At 38.3% G+C, this 18,837-nt stretch overlaps 1 protein-coding gene across 1 annotated transcript in view; it reads right to left on the reverse strand.

Moving 5' to 3' along the window:
- Window positions 1-6,712: 6,712 nt before the first annotated feature.
- The window catches only part of frk.S (fyn related Src family tyrosine kinase S homeolog), a 51,757-nt gene continuing 39,632 nt past the window's right edge, over window positions 6,713-18,837 (reverse strand). The window contains exons 4-8 of the mRNA XM_018265390.2: window positions 13,183-13,351; window positions 12,521-12,679; window positions 10,124-10,305; window positions 9,246-9,405; window positions 6,713-8,188 (exon numbers count right to left, since the gene is read on the reverse strand). Coding sequence (XP_018120879.1) covers window positions 7,974-8,188; window positions 9,246-9,405; window positions 10,124-10,305; window positions 12,521-12,679; window positions 13,183-13,351 — 885 coding nt within the window. The 3' untranslated portion in view covers window positions 6,713-7,973. The remainder of the gene's footprint in view (window positions 8,189-9,245; window positions 9,406-10,123; window positions 10,306-12,520; window positions 12,680-13,182; window positions 13,352-18,837) is intronic.

Here is an 18,837-nt window from a genome sequence, read left to right on the forward strand (position 1 = left end):
ATCCAATTATTAGAGCTGCATCAACAATTTGAATCCATTACTTCTCATTCCCAGGTAATCAGTGCCATGTTCTGTTGCCTATTAGTGATGGGCGAATTTATTCGCCAAGCGCAAATTCGCAGCGAATTTGCGCGATTCGCGGCAAAAATTTGTCGGCGTCAAAAAATGTTTTTTTGAAATTCGCGAATTTTTCGGCGAAGCGAAACGGCGCAAATTCGCCCATCACTATTGCCTATACATTTTCATAATTTTTTCACAAACAGTACATAACTTTCTGTTCAGCCTCATAGGTACCATCAAATAGATATGATCGGTTATGCCTTTATGGAAATGCGAGAGTTTATTAAAATGCTATAATAATGTTTGGCCCCCATACTTTATTTATATTTTTGCATGTCTGCCTCTATTTTACTGTGGAAATGGACATATACTGTACATGTTTAGCTCTTGTTTTCTCTAGCTTGGGAATAAAGTGGCTCCGCTTGCAGTTTCTGTCTTGATTCAGTCTCCATCCTTTATTCTCAGGCTGTTTTTTTACAGTCTTTCTTGTTTCCAGCCACATGTCTGCTGCATGTTTTTAAATAATTTCTTTATTATTTTTTGAAATGTCAAAAATAGACAGTTTAAGTTAATGTGTATTTCCCCTGTCATTCATTTTATTTAAACCCTTGTGTTTCAATGATTATAGTGGTAGTGTGGTTGTTTTCTTTATTTATAACTATTTTTTTAGGCTCAAGCTGATGAAAAACTTTTCATAAAGTCACAAAATGCAACAACAGCACACAGACCAATACTGTTTGTGGAGACAAACATTGTTAAATCCTATGAATGGAACTAATGGCAGCTGAGAAGGGATGGCTGCCCCCATTGCTACACAGCAGCTTATTTATATAAACAATAATATGGTGTTGAACAGGGATCACTGATATTCTAGTTTGCTTTTATGTTTACTACATTGAAGCACTGAAGGGGAGTACAACAATGTATCAATTTGTAGTTGCACATGGTTGCCAAGTGACTCAACAATGATGCTGGACGAGCCAAGTTCATTTAAAATGTGTGAACTTTTAGGGGAAAGGTGGCCAAATGCTCCTGCACCCACTAAGATATAAATTATCCATAAGGGAAAAATAACAAGTTAGATTTTATTTGTCATGTAACGATTGTTTTTAATCACATTTATATTGAAGAACATAATCATAAAGAAAGACATTAAAAATAGCCTAAATCATTCTTATTAAAAAGTATCATATACTGTACAGTACAAGCCAGATTTCAAATGGTTGCATATCTAAAATGGACATTGCATTACTGAACAGATAGAGGTTACGAGAATGGTAAGCAAAATTGGCCTTTTACTTCTTCAAACAGAGCAGATGACAATTATATCTATATGAAAATATAGTTTTATTTTGCAAATGTCCTCATGCTACTGGCTTTATACTGTATGCTCTTCCCATAAGATTTAGTAGGTTTTAGAACAATAAACATTTTTAAGTGGTGTGCTGTGCGCTTTTTGTCTGATCAACCTTCAGGCCAATCAGACAGATAGCAGCTCCACTTCCTTATCGGGCCAATGCACTATTTACTAGCAGATATTTTCAAACAGGAGTGCTTCCCGAACTGACCAGAATCCATAGTACATATTACATAGATCGTCCGACTGCCATGCACTACTGAAAATCATACAAAACTTTCTTTCACATGAATTTATCAGTACTTTTATGGGCAGCTTAAGACTACTATCGCATGGGGTTTTCTACCCATCAACTTTGTTTATGCAGTGACAAGGGTTTATCATTAATGCCAGTCTTTGCATTGGTGGTAACAGGGTTTTTTCCAGCTCTGGTGTGACAAAATGCCATGGCTGATACCCTTGCAAGAAACAAAGAATGGCACAGAAACACAATGGCTTACTCAAGACTGCTAGTATGCAACATAGTGGCACTTTCTACAACTGCAGGGATCACTTTGTGACCTAGTAAGCAGCAGTCTTTGCCACAGCTTCACCACCAAACAGATCATTTAATAAATAATAAGCAGTGTTTTTCCTTAACGGATCTGGCTAAAGAATAAAACACATTCAGAGAGGTGTGCAGAAAAGATGAGAACATACAGCCAGATAAATGTTTGTGAGTTATTTGGATATGACTCAGAACGCAAAACAGGTCATGTCACCCCTTCAGCAGAGGGGATTTATTAACACATTTATTTTAGGGTCCTGTGTTTTAATGAATGCTCAGAGGCCTATTTATCAAAATTCGAATTTGTGGAATTTTTGGATTTTATTTACTTGAATGTTTAGCTATTAAAACATTTCAGATTAGTAGAATAAAACAGTAAAAAAACACTTGAATGCATCAAATTTTTCAACATTTTCAATGGGTCTACAAACATAATAACTGGAAAAACCTAAATACTTTGAATTGAAAAATGCCTTAAATTGTGTCTACAAAAACTCCCATTGACGTCTATATTTTTTATTCAAGTATTTTTTGTGCTTCATAAATACATATGAGTTTTTGAAACTATAATTACAATTTTTGAGTTTTAACTCAAATCATCCCATGATATGGAGAAATGATAACACAAAAAACCCACATTATGGATTAATGCTAACTTTGATACAATGCAGGTTTAAATTATTTATTGACAGTTCTATATGCTGCTTACCGACCACCTTTGCTCAGACTTTAATTCCTCCAACTTCCTACAGTTAGTTTGCTATGGGTTACTATTTACATCCCCTACAAATGTGATTTTTATTACTTTACCCTTAAAGGGTGAGGTAGCAAATGTAACTTTCTTAGATGGTGAGAAGGATTCCGTGTTAGGCTTATGGCACACTGGCACACGGAGGAGTCAGGAGGAGCAACCACAATTTCCTATGCTGCCTCTTTTTGGCTATATGTTAGCCACCAGTTAGTTTCTTGGTCAGATCAAAATAGTTGAGCAGTTCTCAACTAGTTGAACAGTTCTCAACTCTCATGAGTTCTCTGAAGTCAATGGAAGATGGCACCTCACTTCCAGACATTCGCTAGTGCAAATGCAACACCGAAAATTGGAAACGGGCAAAGCCCAAAATTAAGTCTGTGCGAGTGCTGGTAACAACATCACTGGTCTGTCCAATGCTCAATGGTCTGTTTCCCTTAGAAGGAAACTGCTGCCACCATTCAGCCCACCCAGGCCCCGACTGGCAATCTGTGGGTTCTGGCAAATGCCAGAGGGGCTGCTATAAGGTCCCATAGAAAGTCAGTATTTAGTGGGCTGGTGGGGGCTGTTTGGGCCTCTATGTGGGCTGATTGGGCCTCTGTGTACCTGAAATGCCAGGGCCTATTTAAATTCTCAGTCCGGACCTGAGCCCACCCTCCAGAGTGCCTCCTCCCCACAACAGCACTCGCACAGACTTAATTTTGGACTTTGCCCGTTTCCAATTTTCGGTGTTGCATTTGCACTAGCGATAGGGAATAGGCCACACTTACTTAGGTGCCTCTGAGAGGACAAAGCGCCAGTTACTCTATGCACACCGTATTGGAAACATATATGTCTGTATAATACTGCAAGGTACAGTACACTGGGTCTGTCCTCCGTTTGTATGCACTACCTTTGGTTATTTAACCTATTGTGTTCATGTCCAAACTTTTGGTGTTGCTTTAACACAAGACATAGGGAGTAGGCCATACCTACTTAGGTGCCTCTGAGAGGACAAAGTGTCAGTTTACTCTCCTTGCACACCATTTTGGAATTAACACTTGTCCGATACTTCAAGGTCCAGCATACAAGGTGTTGGTTTGTCCGTTGTTTTTCCCACAATGGGAGCTACCTAATTTCTTTTACTATAGACACCCGCCTGCTCCCCACCCCAACTCATACTACTATCAAAGGGCATATACGCTGATGTAATGATCTAGGTGGGACCAGTATTTTCATTACTCAGATATACTGCAATCCTTACAACTGTGAAACCAGATCGGAATACATCATATTTTTAAGTGTTTTTATATTTCATTAAATCCCTCTTTTGATTTTACATGAACTATTAAATGTTATGTTTTTTTGAGTGATTCCTTCTTCTACAGACCAGTGGAATGTGAACTGTTGCTTACGTAATTAGCACCCCTTACACTATTGCACTTTATTAACTCTTTATTGTTTATCACAAGATATAATAATGACAACACATCAAAGTGTGGACACAATGAATTTATTTTGAATGAATTTATTTGCACTCATCAAAAACATATTAAAGGCATTAATTATTCCTTTCCTGGTTTCCAAGTTAGACACACATTCTAATTATATTCATTACTAAGGCTGTGCGACCTCGTTAGCTCTTCTTTGCAGAACCTTTCTTTTTGGTACAAATTCATGTTCACTTTTAAGAGCTGTCTGTACGTCTAAGATTAAAGGACTTCTAAACAGTGGTGATGGGTGGTTAGAAGGTGCGGAAAAACCAAGAAACCTAATTTGTAATTTTAAGGCAATAAGCTTACTTGGTGAACCTAGAGGAAGGCAAGTGCTCACTAAGGTTGCAAACCAACTAAGTTTTCAATATACAAAAGCATGGGGACATTCCTCATGCAACGGTATCTACATTTGTGGTTTCATTATATTCTGCCACATGTTTTTGTAAAGGTACTAATATATGAAATCCTTGCAGCCTTTGGGGATGATGGTGGGCTGGTTTGAGACCAGTTGTGCACTCACTTTCATTACAAGAGCAATAATAATGCGCATATTGATGCACAGGCCTGCTGTGCACCAATAAAAAAACTCCTTCATAAAAAAAGCTATCTGTGTACAAGTAATGAAAATATAGTTAGTTGCTAATACCACATAGCCATATTTATAGTCAATGTTGCATTAAATAAATATATGTCTGGATATTTTTCAAGGTCTGATCCAGTAAGACATGATAAAATCATGAATATCATATACTCGACACCTGCCCCTTATATATTTGATCAATAACAATATTTAATGATTATAAATAATGTTCCTGAGATACAAAGTTTCCTTGTTATAAAAAAGACTAATGTACGCTCTTCATTTTATAGCCACTTCAATGAGAATATAAAGCTCTATTTTGGTTTTATTATGTTTTCCTGTTTTTATATTATTGCAGACAGACCAATTACAATCCTATGTGTCAGCCCTATGAAAATTAACTAGACAGACCTTCATCTGGAAACTGCCCTGTTTGTGTGTGATCTGTGATGCTGATCAACAAAATGACAGATAAACAATGTTTATAGTAAATCATAGCAACCAATCAGCAGTTATATCAGTCTAATGGAGGTAGTATAATACAAATAATTTTCTGATTAGATGCAATGGATTACTGGGCTTTGGAACATTTGTCCAATCATAGTAGATGAGCCCTTGAGTCTTTTCTCTACACCCCATGAACAGAGTTTAGTTGATAGACGAACAAGGTACAATGGTTTATTCATTGTACCACTTGATGCATAACTGTAAATTATATGGATTTTATATTTGGCAACTAACCAATGGCAGTAAGTCATCTGGGGTTTCATTAGAGAAGCAGAAGCAGCAGGGGTACATCAGATATTCTGTCCTTTACTCTGAAAGCTATCTGAAAACACATTGTATACTCTATACTCGCAGGTGCAACAAGAGGATCTTTTGCAAAGTATTTCAAGAAAATATCCTTTGGTAGTATAGAAACAGCTGAACCTGTATCAAGCATCAGGTTAATGAAGTGCCCCTTGTCAGCAGAAGCAGTACTGACATTGACAGTGCATATAAACTTGTCTGGAATAAATGTACCAGCTTTATCCACACTTAATACTGGAACATTTGTAGTAGTGACTTCATGAACATCTTTAGCAGAATTACGGCAGATCTTACCAAAATGTCCTACTTTTGTGCATTTGCGGCACCGCTTTTGCAGGACATGTAACATGATTTGCAGTGTGTTGTGTTAAACTACAGCGAAAGCAGTATTTTCTATTTGTATTTGCTGTATGGTTTTGCAGTGTAGGTGAATCCCTTTCCTTAGCACTGTATTTTGCCTGTGACTGTGCATTATTAGGCCACAGTGCTGAATTCACAATCTGTACATTCCCAGCAGTTCCCTGAATGAGAGTTTTAGCCTCTGCCACTGCTGTTTCAATTAGGCTAGCAACTGTAATATAATTTGCAAGGGTTAAATCCTGTTCTAGGAGCAGTCTCTCTCCTAGAGAGTTTGTTTTTTCCACTATTTGGTCTCTTAGTTATTATCTGTTAGATTCCCAAACTCACTGGTAACAACCAGCTCTCTCAAAGCTGCTACAAATTGTTCTGTGGATTCACCATTAAGTTGTCCACGTTGGTGGAATTTATATCTTGGCACAAAAAAAGTTCTTTATAGCAGTAAGAGCAGTTTCATAAGTATCATCAGGTAATGGTAATGTATAGAATATACGCTGTCCCTCTGCTCCCAGGCAACAAATAAGTAAAGCACGCTTTCTTGCAGCAGAAATCTCCCCTTGGTCAGCAGCAATAATGCAATTTTCAAACATACGGATCCAAGCAGTAAAAGGTATGGTAGGCTCACCAGGGTTTGGAAGAAAAGGTGCAAGCTGCTGCAGAGGTAAAAGAGCCATCTCGTTGTCAATTTGTTATGTTTTGGGTAGCCGAGGATGAGGAGAGTATAACAGTGCTTTCTTAGCAGAGACTCATGCAGCCATTACACAACAGTAACTTTCACTTTTAAGCTGACAGAAAGTATGCACAGTATAAGTCTGAGCACAGTGACATCTACAGGCCATCTGCACAAACACCACACTATTCACAGATGAAAGTTCCTTAGGACCAGTTCAAGTGCTTTGCATTGTGTCAGATTTATAAGGCTTTATGTATACCATGATATATCATGCACAATATGGAGAATATTCAAAGATATTTTCAAAAGATATCTTTTACTTTTCAGCTACAACTATACCGAAACCTAAGGGGGCAATCATTTTGGACGATAATATTACATTTATGTTTGCTAAATTGTTGGCAGACATTAATCTACACTTCAGATGCTAACAAATTAAGCTGGTCATTTATTACACAGCACAGAAAAGTGTCATATCTGCTGTAATTAGATCTAAAATAAACAATATGCCCAGTATATAAATGTTATCAACTAAGATTCTGTAATAAAAATAAATAGATCTGTACTGAAACTAAACTTTGTGGCCAAGTAAATCTATTTTTTTTCCAGACTGTGATTTATGAATGCCAGTAGAAAATAGCCTATATAGGCTTTATATAAAATGTAAATGATATGGGCCAAACAACAAAAACATGCAATGCAGTATTTCAGTACTTTTTTCATACATTTTTTATAGTTCCTAGAAAGGATTTCAGTGTTAAATTATTATCCCAGGCTGCACATCCAATGTTAGTTGGAACCTCTGTAAACAACACATCTAGGTACTTAAAGGAGTGCTTATATTTTTCTGTCTTTAACAGGCAATTTATATTTTCCCAATATCACTGTGAAAAATGCTTACAGGAGATTCATTTATTCATGCATACATGTTTCTACAAAGTGCACTATGGGAAAGTTTTGTAGCTCCCAAAAGTGTACCAGAAACAGATACTGTAGCTCCCAAAAGTGACCATGAGCCTGATATTACAGCTCCCAAAAGTGCACTGGCTATTGTAGCTCTCAGAAGTGGACCATGAGCAGAAATTGTAACTCCCAAAAATGCAGCATGTTCAGATATTGTAGCTTCCAGTTATTAGTATGTTCCTGTAAGATGTCGGAGAAGCTCCAAAAGTCAAGAGCTAGTATTGCAAAAGGAAATATAATTTATGCTTGCTGCTGTTTACTAGTTCAATAAGACATTGAAATGTTATTTGTTTCAACTGTCCTTTCCGTTGATAGTCTACTGTAATGAGGGCCACAATTTCCTTATCATGGAAAGACATTATTATGCTGCCTATAGCTCCATGGTCTTGTTTCGCTCTGGAACTTATCGTGCAAAGTTATTTGCTTCAAGATACGATGAAGGGTCTGTTTCAAAATAATCTTCCAGCTTCCACTGTAATGTTTCAAAAGTTGGTCTCTCTTCTGGTTTTGCGTTCCAGCATTCGAGCATAAGTTTGTACAGGTCATGAGGACAGTTGAATGGCTTTGGGATTCTATAACCTTGCTCCAGCTTCTCTAATGCCTGTCTTCCTGTTAAGCCTGCAAGATTAAAAAAACGAAATGATGACCTTGCTTTCTGTGTTAACATGAAGAGCTTGATAAGCAATTAAAAAACATGAAATGAGTCAACTGGAGAGGCTGCAGGTAAGCCACATTTGTAATTGCTCTACTCATGCTGAGTTCCTTATTAAGGAATTTAAATGAAACAGAAATTTCAGAAAACTCTAGAAAGTCATGAAAACAGAAAGTTCTTTACCTTGTACAAATGAAAATAAAATAACGTTTTGTGCCTGAAACAATAATGCTTGGTGTTGACTTGAAAGTGACATTTTAATTTTCATATATTATTGTTTCATGATTAGTTATTTCATTATTACAGTTATAAAATAGTTATTGTTTAATTATTAGTAATTATTATTTATTTGTCGGTAAGCTTGGAGAATAGGGTTGCCACTTGTCCGGTAATTTGAAGGCCTGCCTTGGTCAAAACTTCCTGCCTGGCTTTTCAAATTAGGAAAACCGGGCAGGATTCCCCATGATTGACACAGTGATCAGCCAACCAGTGATCGCCATGTCATAGCCACGCCCCTGATGTCACGGCCTGCCCCCTCCATGTCTCCACTGGCAGAAAAGGTGACAACCCTATCTGAGAAACCTTTTTGCTAGATGGCACTGGACTGTATTTATGTCTTTAAATGTAAATTTGAGATGCTTAAATCCATCATTTCCATCATTATTGGATAAACCAAACACAGAAACCACCACAAAAGATTCAACCAAATCCCAAATCTAATCTGAATCCTAATTTGCATATTAAATTGTAAACAAAACAGCCATAAAATTGCAGCCAATGGAAAAATTGGTTTAAAATGCAGTGACATTGGGTTTGTATTCACTTTAGCAAGACATTTTGGATTTAACAAAATCCAAATCCTGCAAAATAAAAAAAAAGTCCTGAGATAAGGCTGAATCCTGCATTTGGTGCATGCCTTGTTGAAATGCACTTTGCCAATTCTTTTTGTTAGATACAGTAATATGAAGACTGAGATCAAGAAATCTGGGGGGGAAATATTTATATTATCAAACACAAACTTACCTGGATATGGCATCTTCCCATACGTCACTATTTCAAAGATAAGGATGCCAAAGGCCCAGACATCAGTCTTAACGGTGAACTTGTTGTATTTGACTGCTTCTGGTGCTGTCCATTTCAGAGGAAGCTTTGTATCATTTTTTGACTCGTAAACATCATCTCCCTTAAAGTTTGGATAGAAAATATATGAGGAATGTTAAAACAGCAATACCATGGTCCTCTATACTCTCTGTTACATATGTGATACATGATGTGCTTTAAGCAAGATGGCCAACAGAGTGCATTATATAATAAAATGTGCCAACTGGTCTATTGGTTCACAAATGTTGTGTCTCCATTTGCTGTTGTCAGTAATGAAATCACTGACCACAGGCATGTGCCTAAAATATGCATGATATTACTAATGACATCAAGCTCCATCATGGTTGTTCCCATGCATGGATATGTCTCTATTATTTTAAATTATTTCATTTTGAACTAGAGCAGAGAAGGCACTTGACAATTTATCCCAGCTTTTTTTTTTTCTTTCATATAAAAATAAAAATGTCTACATAAAAAAAGGAAATCTTTGCATGCAAATCGGTACAACATTTGAGCTTGAACTTGTACATTTCAAATGTTTGAGTTAATATGGTTAATGATTACTTCTGTGCAATAACCAATGGCCAACATCTGACAAATACTCCATGTTTGCTTTCACAATTGTAATGTACTGGGCCTGCATTTGCTGGCTCTGATGTTGTTAGAAGACACCTCCCAGCATGATTTGACCCTTGATTATATGTTATGAAAATATTCTGGGATTTGTAGTACAGCAAGCATTTTTAGTTGTTGAAAAACTTTGCTTAGAAGTCTCTTTAAAAACCTAAGTCATACGGTACCGTAAAAACTCTGGCTAAGCCAAAATCTGCCACTTTGTAAACACTGTTTTCACCAACAAGCACATTTCTCGCTGCCAGATCTCTATGAATGAAGCTTTGGGTTTCCAGGTAAGCCATTCCTGAGGCCACCTGAGCAGCCATGTCCACCTGGTGAGGAATATGGATTGATGTTCCATTATCATCTGCAAAACAAATTCCAGCATATTTATTCGTTAACTATTACTTGTTTACGTTATTATATATAGATACATAATTATCTGGATTATTATTTGCATCTGATTAAGATACATTTTTGGCCATGATAGGTAGAGATGACACAGATCGCCTCAGGTTGTTAATTTTGTAGCTTACAAGCAGACAGCTGTAATACAAACAAGGGTGGAGGGAGCTGCTGGACCCTACCAATTGGATCTTTGCTCTGGGCCCATCATTGTTAAAAGTGCCAACAATTTTGCGCAGTTGAATACATCGCATACAAGACATTAGAGGGAACACTGAATCTAACACAGGATCTAACCACTATTCAATTCACAACAGACATTTTGAGGCAGTGCCTAATATTAAACAAACCAATAGGTTGTAGGCATTCATAGGCTATTGAGCTATAAGAGCTACAGGTCTATCTCATCCATCTGTGCTAAATGTGATGTAGCAGGTTATACAAGGTTATTCACAGCAAGCAATCAGTTGTTTATACTGTTGTGACTAATGCTCTATTTTGAGCTCTGAGTAATTGGTATTCTCCTATTAGCAGAAGAGGTTCAGTATTTGCCAAAGCAATTCATTATACAGTATTTTACTCACTTTTCTTTCCTGAAACTGCAATATTTCACAAGCTTCCTGACACCAAGTAACAAGACCTTAGCTTGGACAAAAATATCTGCATTTCTCAAGGTAAAGGGCTTTTCTGGTTACTCTGAGTTAGCTAAAATCTCATGTCTGATATTGGTAAAATATTAAATGGAGTTTCTCAGTAAAAATCATTCTTTTCCTTCATGCCATTTTTTTTCTTATTCCAATTTTTTAAATGGGTCAGTGACAGAGTATGCCACGTATATAGCAATTCAAATTTTGTGCAGTTCAAAGCAATCATGACATTACACAGAAACAAAAGAAAAACAATGGAAAAAAAAGGAATGTAGTAGGCCTTTGTATAACATTCTACCAAGGGTGGTATATTTTAAAAGTGATCTTTAGAAAGGGCACTAGCTCTTGCCAGGAACAGAGACTAGGGCATAGACTGTGCAGCGGTGTTACTGTCCTGTGTTTCTATGGTTTCTGCCCGACACTAAAAATAATATTTGGTAGGCATTTTCAAAAGAGGGAAGTACACATAAAGTGTGTGTTGGCTTCTCAAATATCAAATTTCAGTTTAGCATATTGTATATAGGTTTTAAGTAAAGAACATTTGAGTCAAAATCTTTGTGTGTCTTTTCTTATGGTTGGACTCAAGGAATGGTCTCACATTCATTTTGCAAGATATACAGAGAAGCAGAAACAACACATCCTTGCTTATTTCCTCAACTCTGAGGAATGACCATTTCATTAATATAAGCATCACCCATAATGCTCTTTTTACTCCATTGTACTCCACGATTGCTCTTCAGGGCATCCTACTGACTAAAGGGACAGCACATCCCTAAACATCTGCCGGTCTTAATAACTTTGATGACCTTAAAATCTGATTGCACCAAGGTACAAATTGTTGGTAGCTGCAGTTAGGATGGATAGCTATAGCTTAGTGATATCTTTACCATCCTGCACTCATGTATTATTGAGGTAGCATGTAGAGGTTGTAGGGTCACAGCAAAGTGATCAGATGCTATGAATTTATGTATCCTATTTTTTCTGACTGATTGGAGGTACTGGTTGATCTAGTAAGCACAGTCAAGCTGCTTCTTTAATATTTTTTCTTCTGCCTGAACTGACATATTAATGAGATAGTAAGCACAGCAAGGAGTGTTAGGTCAAGCCTATTATATGCCATGTGTTTATTCATGAGTCTCGAATTTGTCCTGTCTCTGTCAAGGTCTTGGTTTATTTAAGAGATATCCCCAAAATAAAAACTATTCATCAAGGTATAAAGAATTTCCTTTATGTTAGAAAAAAACTATGGTGAATTTTTGTGCTTGTGAGGACTAGTATGCTTGTGTAGCATACATGTATATAAAAAACTTATCTGACAAATTACATATTACTAACCACACAAAACTCTAAGGGGTAGATTTATCAAAGAGTGAAGTTAGAGATCTCCACAGTCCGCAGAGTGAAATACCGCCTCTCTCCATTCATTTCTATGAGATTATTAAAGGTGTATTTATCAAAGGGTGATAGTGAAAGTTAATTTCCCATAGATGCATAATTATAGTACAGATATATTTCAGATCCAATGCTTACTTTGGAGATAAGTAAGCAGACTTCCATGTATCATGAGTTCAGTTATTATATATACCGGCTCTTCCAAAGTACAAACTGCATAAAGTTGGATAAGTTTTGGATGTCTAAGGTTCTTCATGAACTGTGCCTCTCGTAAGAAATCCTGTGGATTCATGGATCCTGAAAACAACAGAAAGAAGAAAATTAAACAGTGTTACTAAAACTTATAATAACAAACTATTGGCACCGAAGTCATGTTTATATAGTTTCATTTGCTTCCTGTAATCTAAAGAAATCTTCTGAACTGTGAAAAGGCTAAAGTGGGCCATAGATGCACATATAATAGCCCTAGTGATGAACAGTTGGCTAGCGGTCATTAGTTTTAATGCAACAATCTAAAACAAACCATTCAGATTTAAATTATAGGATTATGGTAGGGTAAATAACAAATAAGACAATGTTCTGCCCATTAATTGACAATTAGCAGTAGTATAAAAGTTATGTCCTGGAAATAGTTATACTCTTCCCTCTGTATTCGTCAGTGCCCAGGCTGGTGCTTGTTTTACAGGACATGTTGGAGACCTCTTTTTCTTTCTCTGCAAAGCCTATTGTTCTGATTGGCCTGATTTAATGTTTGCAGATTACAGTATGTATGTACACTAATGTATAAAAAGGTAACTTACCTGTTTTTAAAGTCTTTATAGCTACTGGTATAGTATTGTTCCATAGTCCTTCCCATACTTCACCAAATTGCCCTTGGCCAAGTTTTTTTAAACGCTTAAGAGAATTTCTGTCAATTTCCCAGTGATCTGCAGTATGGTAACACAGGTCAGGAGGAAGAGGTATTGCTGTCTATGAATAAAATGGAAAAAAGTTAAGTGACTTGTATGTAGTACATACTGCATGAGACTGTTAAAAATCCTTTAATTCAGAGTACATTATATCACCTGACAATCATACTCCTAGAATGAAGGAGAATTTCATGGTAAACCTTTCTAAACTATCTTGCACACGTATGAACAGGTATCATTTATAAATAAAATGGGCAAATCTGCACCTGAGCAGTAACCAAGGCAAAGATGTTTGCTTTTAGTGTTTTACCTGCAGTTAGTGTTTATAAATAGGCCCTGTGCAGTGTACTTACATTAATAAATTATCCTTATTATGTTGAAAAGCAGAAATTCGGCTCTTAGTTGCCAGGAGCGGCATTTTTGATGCCCCTGGCAACCAGGGGGGCGCTGACGCCTGAGAAGAGTGCCTCAACTCGCCTCATTGGTGGAGCGCCCCTGGCCATACCAGCAAGGACCATGCCAAAGACTGCCATGATCTCTCTCCCCCAGCCTTGCATCTGCAATAGTAAATGGTTCCCAGATGGTGGTCTGTGTTACTAAGCAGCCAATTATGCTGAAATTGTGGAAAAAACCCTTTACTTTGTGGGAAAATATGGTAATTTGCAGCAATAGTCCCCCTTATGAAGCCACCATGAGAAATTGTGGTACGCACAAGGAATTTTGTGTGAAAACATAAAATTTTGTATACATTATACAGCACACACTAGTTTAAAAAGTGCGCACATAGCCGAGAAGGAATTAGAGGGAACATTGTTTTTGAGATGTTTTTCTGCCTTGTACGGTGCACTTACATTAATAAATGATCCTTATTATGTAAATGATAAAGATAAACAGTAAAACGAAGAACTAACTGCCAACTGGTGATTCTGAACTAGTGATGGGCGATAAAATTCGCCTGGCACGAATTTGCTGCGAATTTCCGAGTTTTGTTGGCAGCAAATAAATCCGTGAAAATTCGCCGGTGAAAACTCGTTGGCGTCAATTTCTGATTTTTTCGTGAAAACGTTCAAATTGCATGATTTTTTTCGTGAAAACTTTCAAATTGCACGATTTTTCGGTGAAAACGCTCGATTTTTTCGTGACAACGTTCGAAATGCTAGATTTTTTTTGTGAAACGTTCGAATTGCTCGATTTTTTACTGGAAACGTTCGAATTGCTCAATTTTTTTGTGGAAACATTCAAATTGCTAGATTTTTTCGTGGAAACTTTCAAATTGCTAGATTTTTTCGTGAAAACTTTCGAATTTCAAAAAAAATTTTTATAGGTATATTATAAATTAAATATATCACAGGAATTTCAGCCAAAAAATTATAATACTGTCTTTGTTCCAAAGTAATTTTTGCAAAAAGTTATCCTTTATTGGGAGCCCTACCATCTTTAAATGGGAAAAATACTATATTTAAACGTAATCTTTCGTTCTTATGAAAGTGAGATATGGACAGTATGGTTCAAAATGTTGTGGGCTGGATTCCTTAGGTGGCCTCCATGCAGTAAGCAGGGCTCCCTCTATTTACAGGCACTTCCTAAATACATTTGGCAATTCTTGTCAGGTGCTCAGGGCTGGGAGGGATTAGCACGTTCCTGTAACAGTCTGTATAAAAGAAGTGTAGTGCTATAGTAAACTGCTTTTTATTTAGCAGTTATAGCTACTTTCCTTTGTGGGCTGATACCACAGATGAGCTCTATTTCTCAGGGGCAAGCCCAAGCAGCGGGGTGGAGGCAGAGTGTAGTGTAACTGTAACTGTGTGCAATGCACAAGAGATTGGGCTCCAGTAGTTTTATTTTGCTTAAAGAATAAACTGAGTTTATTAACCAAAACCAGAGTTCACAATGGAGCATGGAACATAGAGTAACACATAGATCAATCAATGTAACAAGGTATACTCATTGTATTAAACATAGAATGACTCTCTGCAAAGTAAAGAGTACACATAGAGAGCTAGGCAGCATGTCAGAAGGTATTTCCCCAAACTTCAGGATTACCTTAGGTGGAACTCAGAAGACTACAGATGAAGCCAGAACGGATTGTACATCTGGCGCGCTGTAACGTTAGTTAATTGCCAGCAAGTGCGATATCTTAAAATGTCCCGTCGCATTTATCGCAGTTACCTGCATGCAGTTCCAGCTATGGCCACTAGATGGCGCCAAGCGCAAGGTATTTCTTTAGCTGCCGACCGGCTTCAGTGAGTCCCAGTGCAGAACGATCGTGACATGCTCTCAATGTGAGCTACAGAAAGGGGGCTCTTCAGGTGCTCACAAACAGAATAAAAATCATTTGAATAGAAGTGTGATTATGTGCACATTACTAGGAAAGAAGATCTGCAGAGTATAAGTGCTGAGGAAGTAAAAAAATTTTTTTAATAAATTAAAAAAGAATTAAAAAATATATAAATAAATAATCAAAAGTAAGTCCCAATGCCTCTTCCATCCACCCCTGAGCTTAATTTTCCCCATTACTATGCCCTGATTATTATTATTTTTTTAATGTGTGAATTACATCACAGATAAAGTAAAGTCTTAAACAGGCATTTATCAGTAGTATTGTGGTGGCGCATTTGGTTAGGTGTTTGCTTTTGCTGCCAAAGGTACTGGGTTCAATACCCATCTATACCCGAAGTCCAACAATTTTCTGTAATTGATATTTAAAATGATACTGTACATTTTACAACATATTAGGCTCAATCATGTATATTAAAGACAATAAGGAATGAAAATTCTAATTAGAGAAATGAATAAAATTAAAGGCAGAAAAGGGAATTGAACTCATATGAATTCATGACCTCTTACTTTAAATGCAAACACTTAAGCCATTTGGCCACCAGTAATTTGGCTAATGTGCAGCAGTCAAAACTATCCCTTATCTGTGATGTACTGAAAAGCAGAAGCTGCAGCATCAACTAAATATCAATATACATATGAAGGGCAAAATTGCCACAATACCTGGAAAAACTTAATCCACACGTAAATGAAGAGAAGCTTAATGTGCTGCTAATACCTGGCCAACTACAGTGTGTATGTGGAAATGCTGCTGCTGACATTTTAAAAATTACTGCTGCTACTCTTGGTGTTTTATTCCTCTATAGGGACAGGTGACTCTGCCTTTTTTTACCAAAAATTCGCAAAACAGTGGGTAAAGCATTGCATTCTTGCAAGTGACTTTTTCCAAACTGCATGACTTTATTTACTGTATATTACAGTTTATGAACATTGTATCATGGCAAAATATTTCACCCATTGTTTTTCTCAACTACTGTTTCATAAAATGTTTAATACACTCCACTGCGTCTGTCAGTAAACAGTGGAGCGTAGGTAGACCAAGTAACATAACTAGAGGGGGGTGAGTCCTAGTGCAGCCGGGCCGGGGTTGCCACCTTGCCAGTATTTTACTGGCCTGGCCGGTAAAAATAATGGTTGATCCCAATGGTATTAATAGGGAAAAAAGATAAATATATAGGAAGGCCGATATTTTTTTCTGGAAAAGATGGCAACCCTATCCCCCCCCCCCGTACGATATTTTCTTCCAGGAAATTAGCGGTGCATGAGCCGCCGGGGGGCCCTGAGGGGGTGATGGCCCTGGCCAGGCCCGGACTGGCAAACTGTGGGTTCTGGCAAATGCCAGAGGGGCTGCTATAAGATCCCATAGAAAGTCAGTATTTAGTGGGCTGGTGGGGCTGTTTGGGCCTCTATGTGGGCTGATTGGGCCTCTGTGTACCTGAAATGCCAGGGCCTATTTTAATTCTCAGTCCGCACCTGGCCCTGACCCGATTGCACCCCCTGCTCCCCCGGTAGTTGCACCACTAGGTTGACCAAAAAACATGAAAGCAGTTATTTTCAGGCTGACGTCCACTCTGCTGTATGTTTCTCTACACAAGCACAAGCTGTGCAGATGAAAAGAGCTGGGGCAGGGAGCTCCATTGCTTCTCTTAGCTTGCAAACTGCAAAAAATATGCAGCCAGGAAGCAGCAGAGCTAACGCTCCATGTGCGATCCATAACTGATGAGTGCCCTAGAGGACCACACTGAGAGATTAGTGACAGCCGTGCATACTGATCATGAAACCCTTAAATCTTTTATGCCTTTTCAAAGACTTATAAAATAGGTCCAGAAGAGTCAAAATTCACCTCCAAGGAGTCCCGGAGACTGAGACAGACTTAGAACAAATTTTCACTCAATCTTTACGAAACTCGCAAAAGTACCACTGGAGCCTTCCATCTTACCTGTAAACATATTATTCCCATATTTGCCCCCGCTACACTGAAAAAAGTAGTAGGCTAATGACAGATGTCACCCAGCGGCCTCGAATGGCGATCTATGAGTTCTGCCAAATGCCAGAGGGGCTGCTGTAATTTCCCATAGACAGTTATTATTTAGTGGGCTGCTTGGGCCTCTGTGTACTTTAAATGACAGGACCATTGCTGAGACTCCTCACATACTTGTCTGAAACTGTAACGAGATCACTTAGCTCTAAACCATCCCCCACTCCTCTCACAGGTAATCCCAACAATCAGAAAGCCAGCAGCTACTATATGTTTCCCCCTTAACAAATGTTAATTACACTTTACACTTCCTAGCAGGACACTGAGACACAGTGGAGAGGGGGTTGGGCAGGTAGTATCAACAGCCCCATTCCTGCTGCTCTGCTTTGTGCCAATGGGAACACACTAAGAGCAAGGGAACACAGACCCCTGATTTGTGGAGAGGCCTTCTAGATTTTCATTTGAATGGTCTCACACTTTCATTACCTGCCACTGAGTTTAGCACATTGAGGCACTCATCAGTTATGGATCACACATGGAGCGTTAGCTCTGCTGCTTCCTGGCTGCATATTTTTTGCAGTTTGCAAGCTAAGAGAAGCAATGGAGCTCCCTGCCCTAGCTCTTTTCATCTGCACAGCTTGTGCTTGTGTAGAGAAACATACAGCAGAGTGGACGTCAGCCTGAAAATAACTTTCATGTTTTTTGGTCAACCTAGTGGTGCAACTACCGGGGGAGCAGGGGGTGCAATCGGGTCAGGGCCAGGTGCGGACTGAGAATTAAAATAGGCCCTGGCATTTCAGGTACACAGAGGCCCAATCAGCCCACATAGAGGCCCAAACAGCCCCACCAGCCCACTAAATACTGACTTTCTATGGGATCTTATAGCAGCCCCTCTGGCATTTGCCAGAACCCACAGTTTGCCAGTCCGGGCCTGGCCAGGGCCATCACCCCCTCAGGGCCCCCCGGCGGCTCATGCACCGCTAATTTCCTGGAAGAAAATATCGTACGGGGGGGGGGGGATAGGGTTGCCATCTTTTCCAGAAAAAAATATCGGCCTTCCTATATATTTATCTTTTTTCCCTATTAATACCATTGGGATCAACCATTATTTTTACCGGCCAGGCCAGTAAAATACTGGCAAGGTGGCAACCCCGGCCCGGCTGCACTAGGACTCACCCCCCTCTAGTTATGTTACTTGGTCTACCTACGCTCCACTGTTTACTGACAGACGC

This window comes from Xenopus laevis, chromosome 5S (genome assembly GCF_017654675.1).
Source record: "Xenopus laevis strain J_2021 chromosome 5S, Xenopus_laevis_v10.1, whole genome shotgun sequence".
NCBI classification, from domain to species: domain Eukaryota; kingdom Metazoa; phylum Chordata; class Amphibia; order Anura; family Pipidae; genus Xenopus; species Xenopus laevis.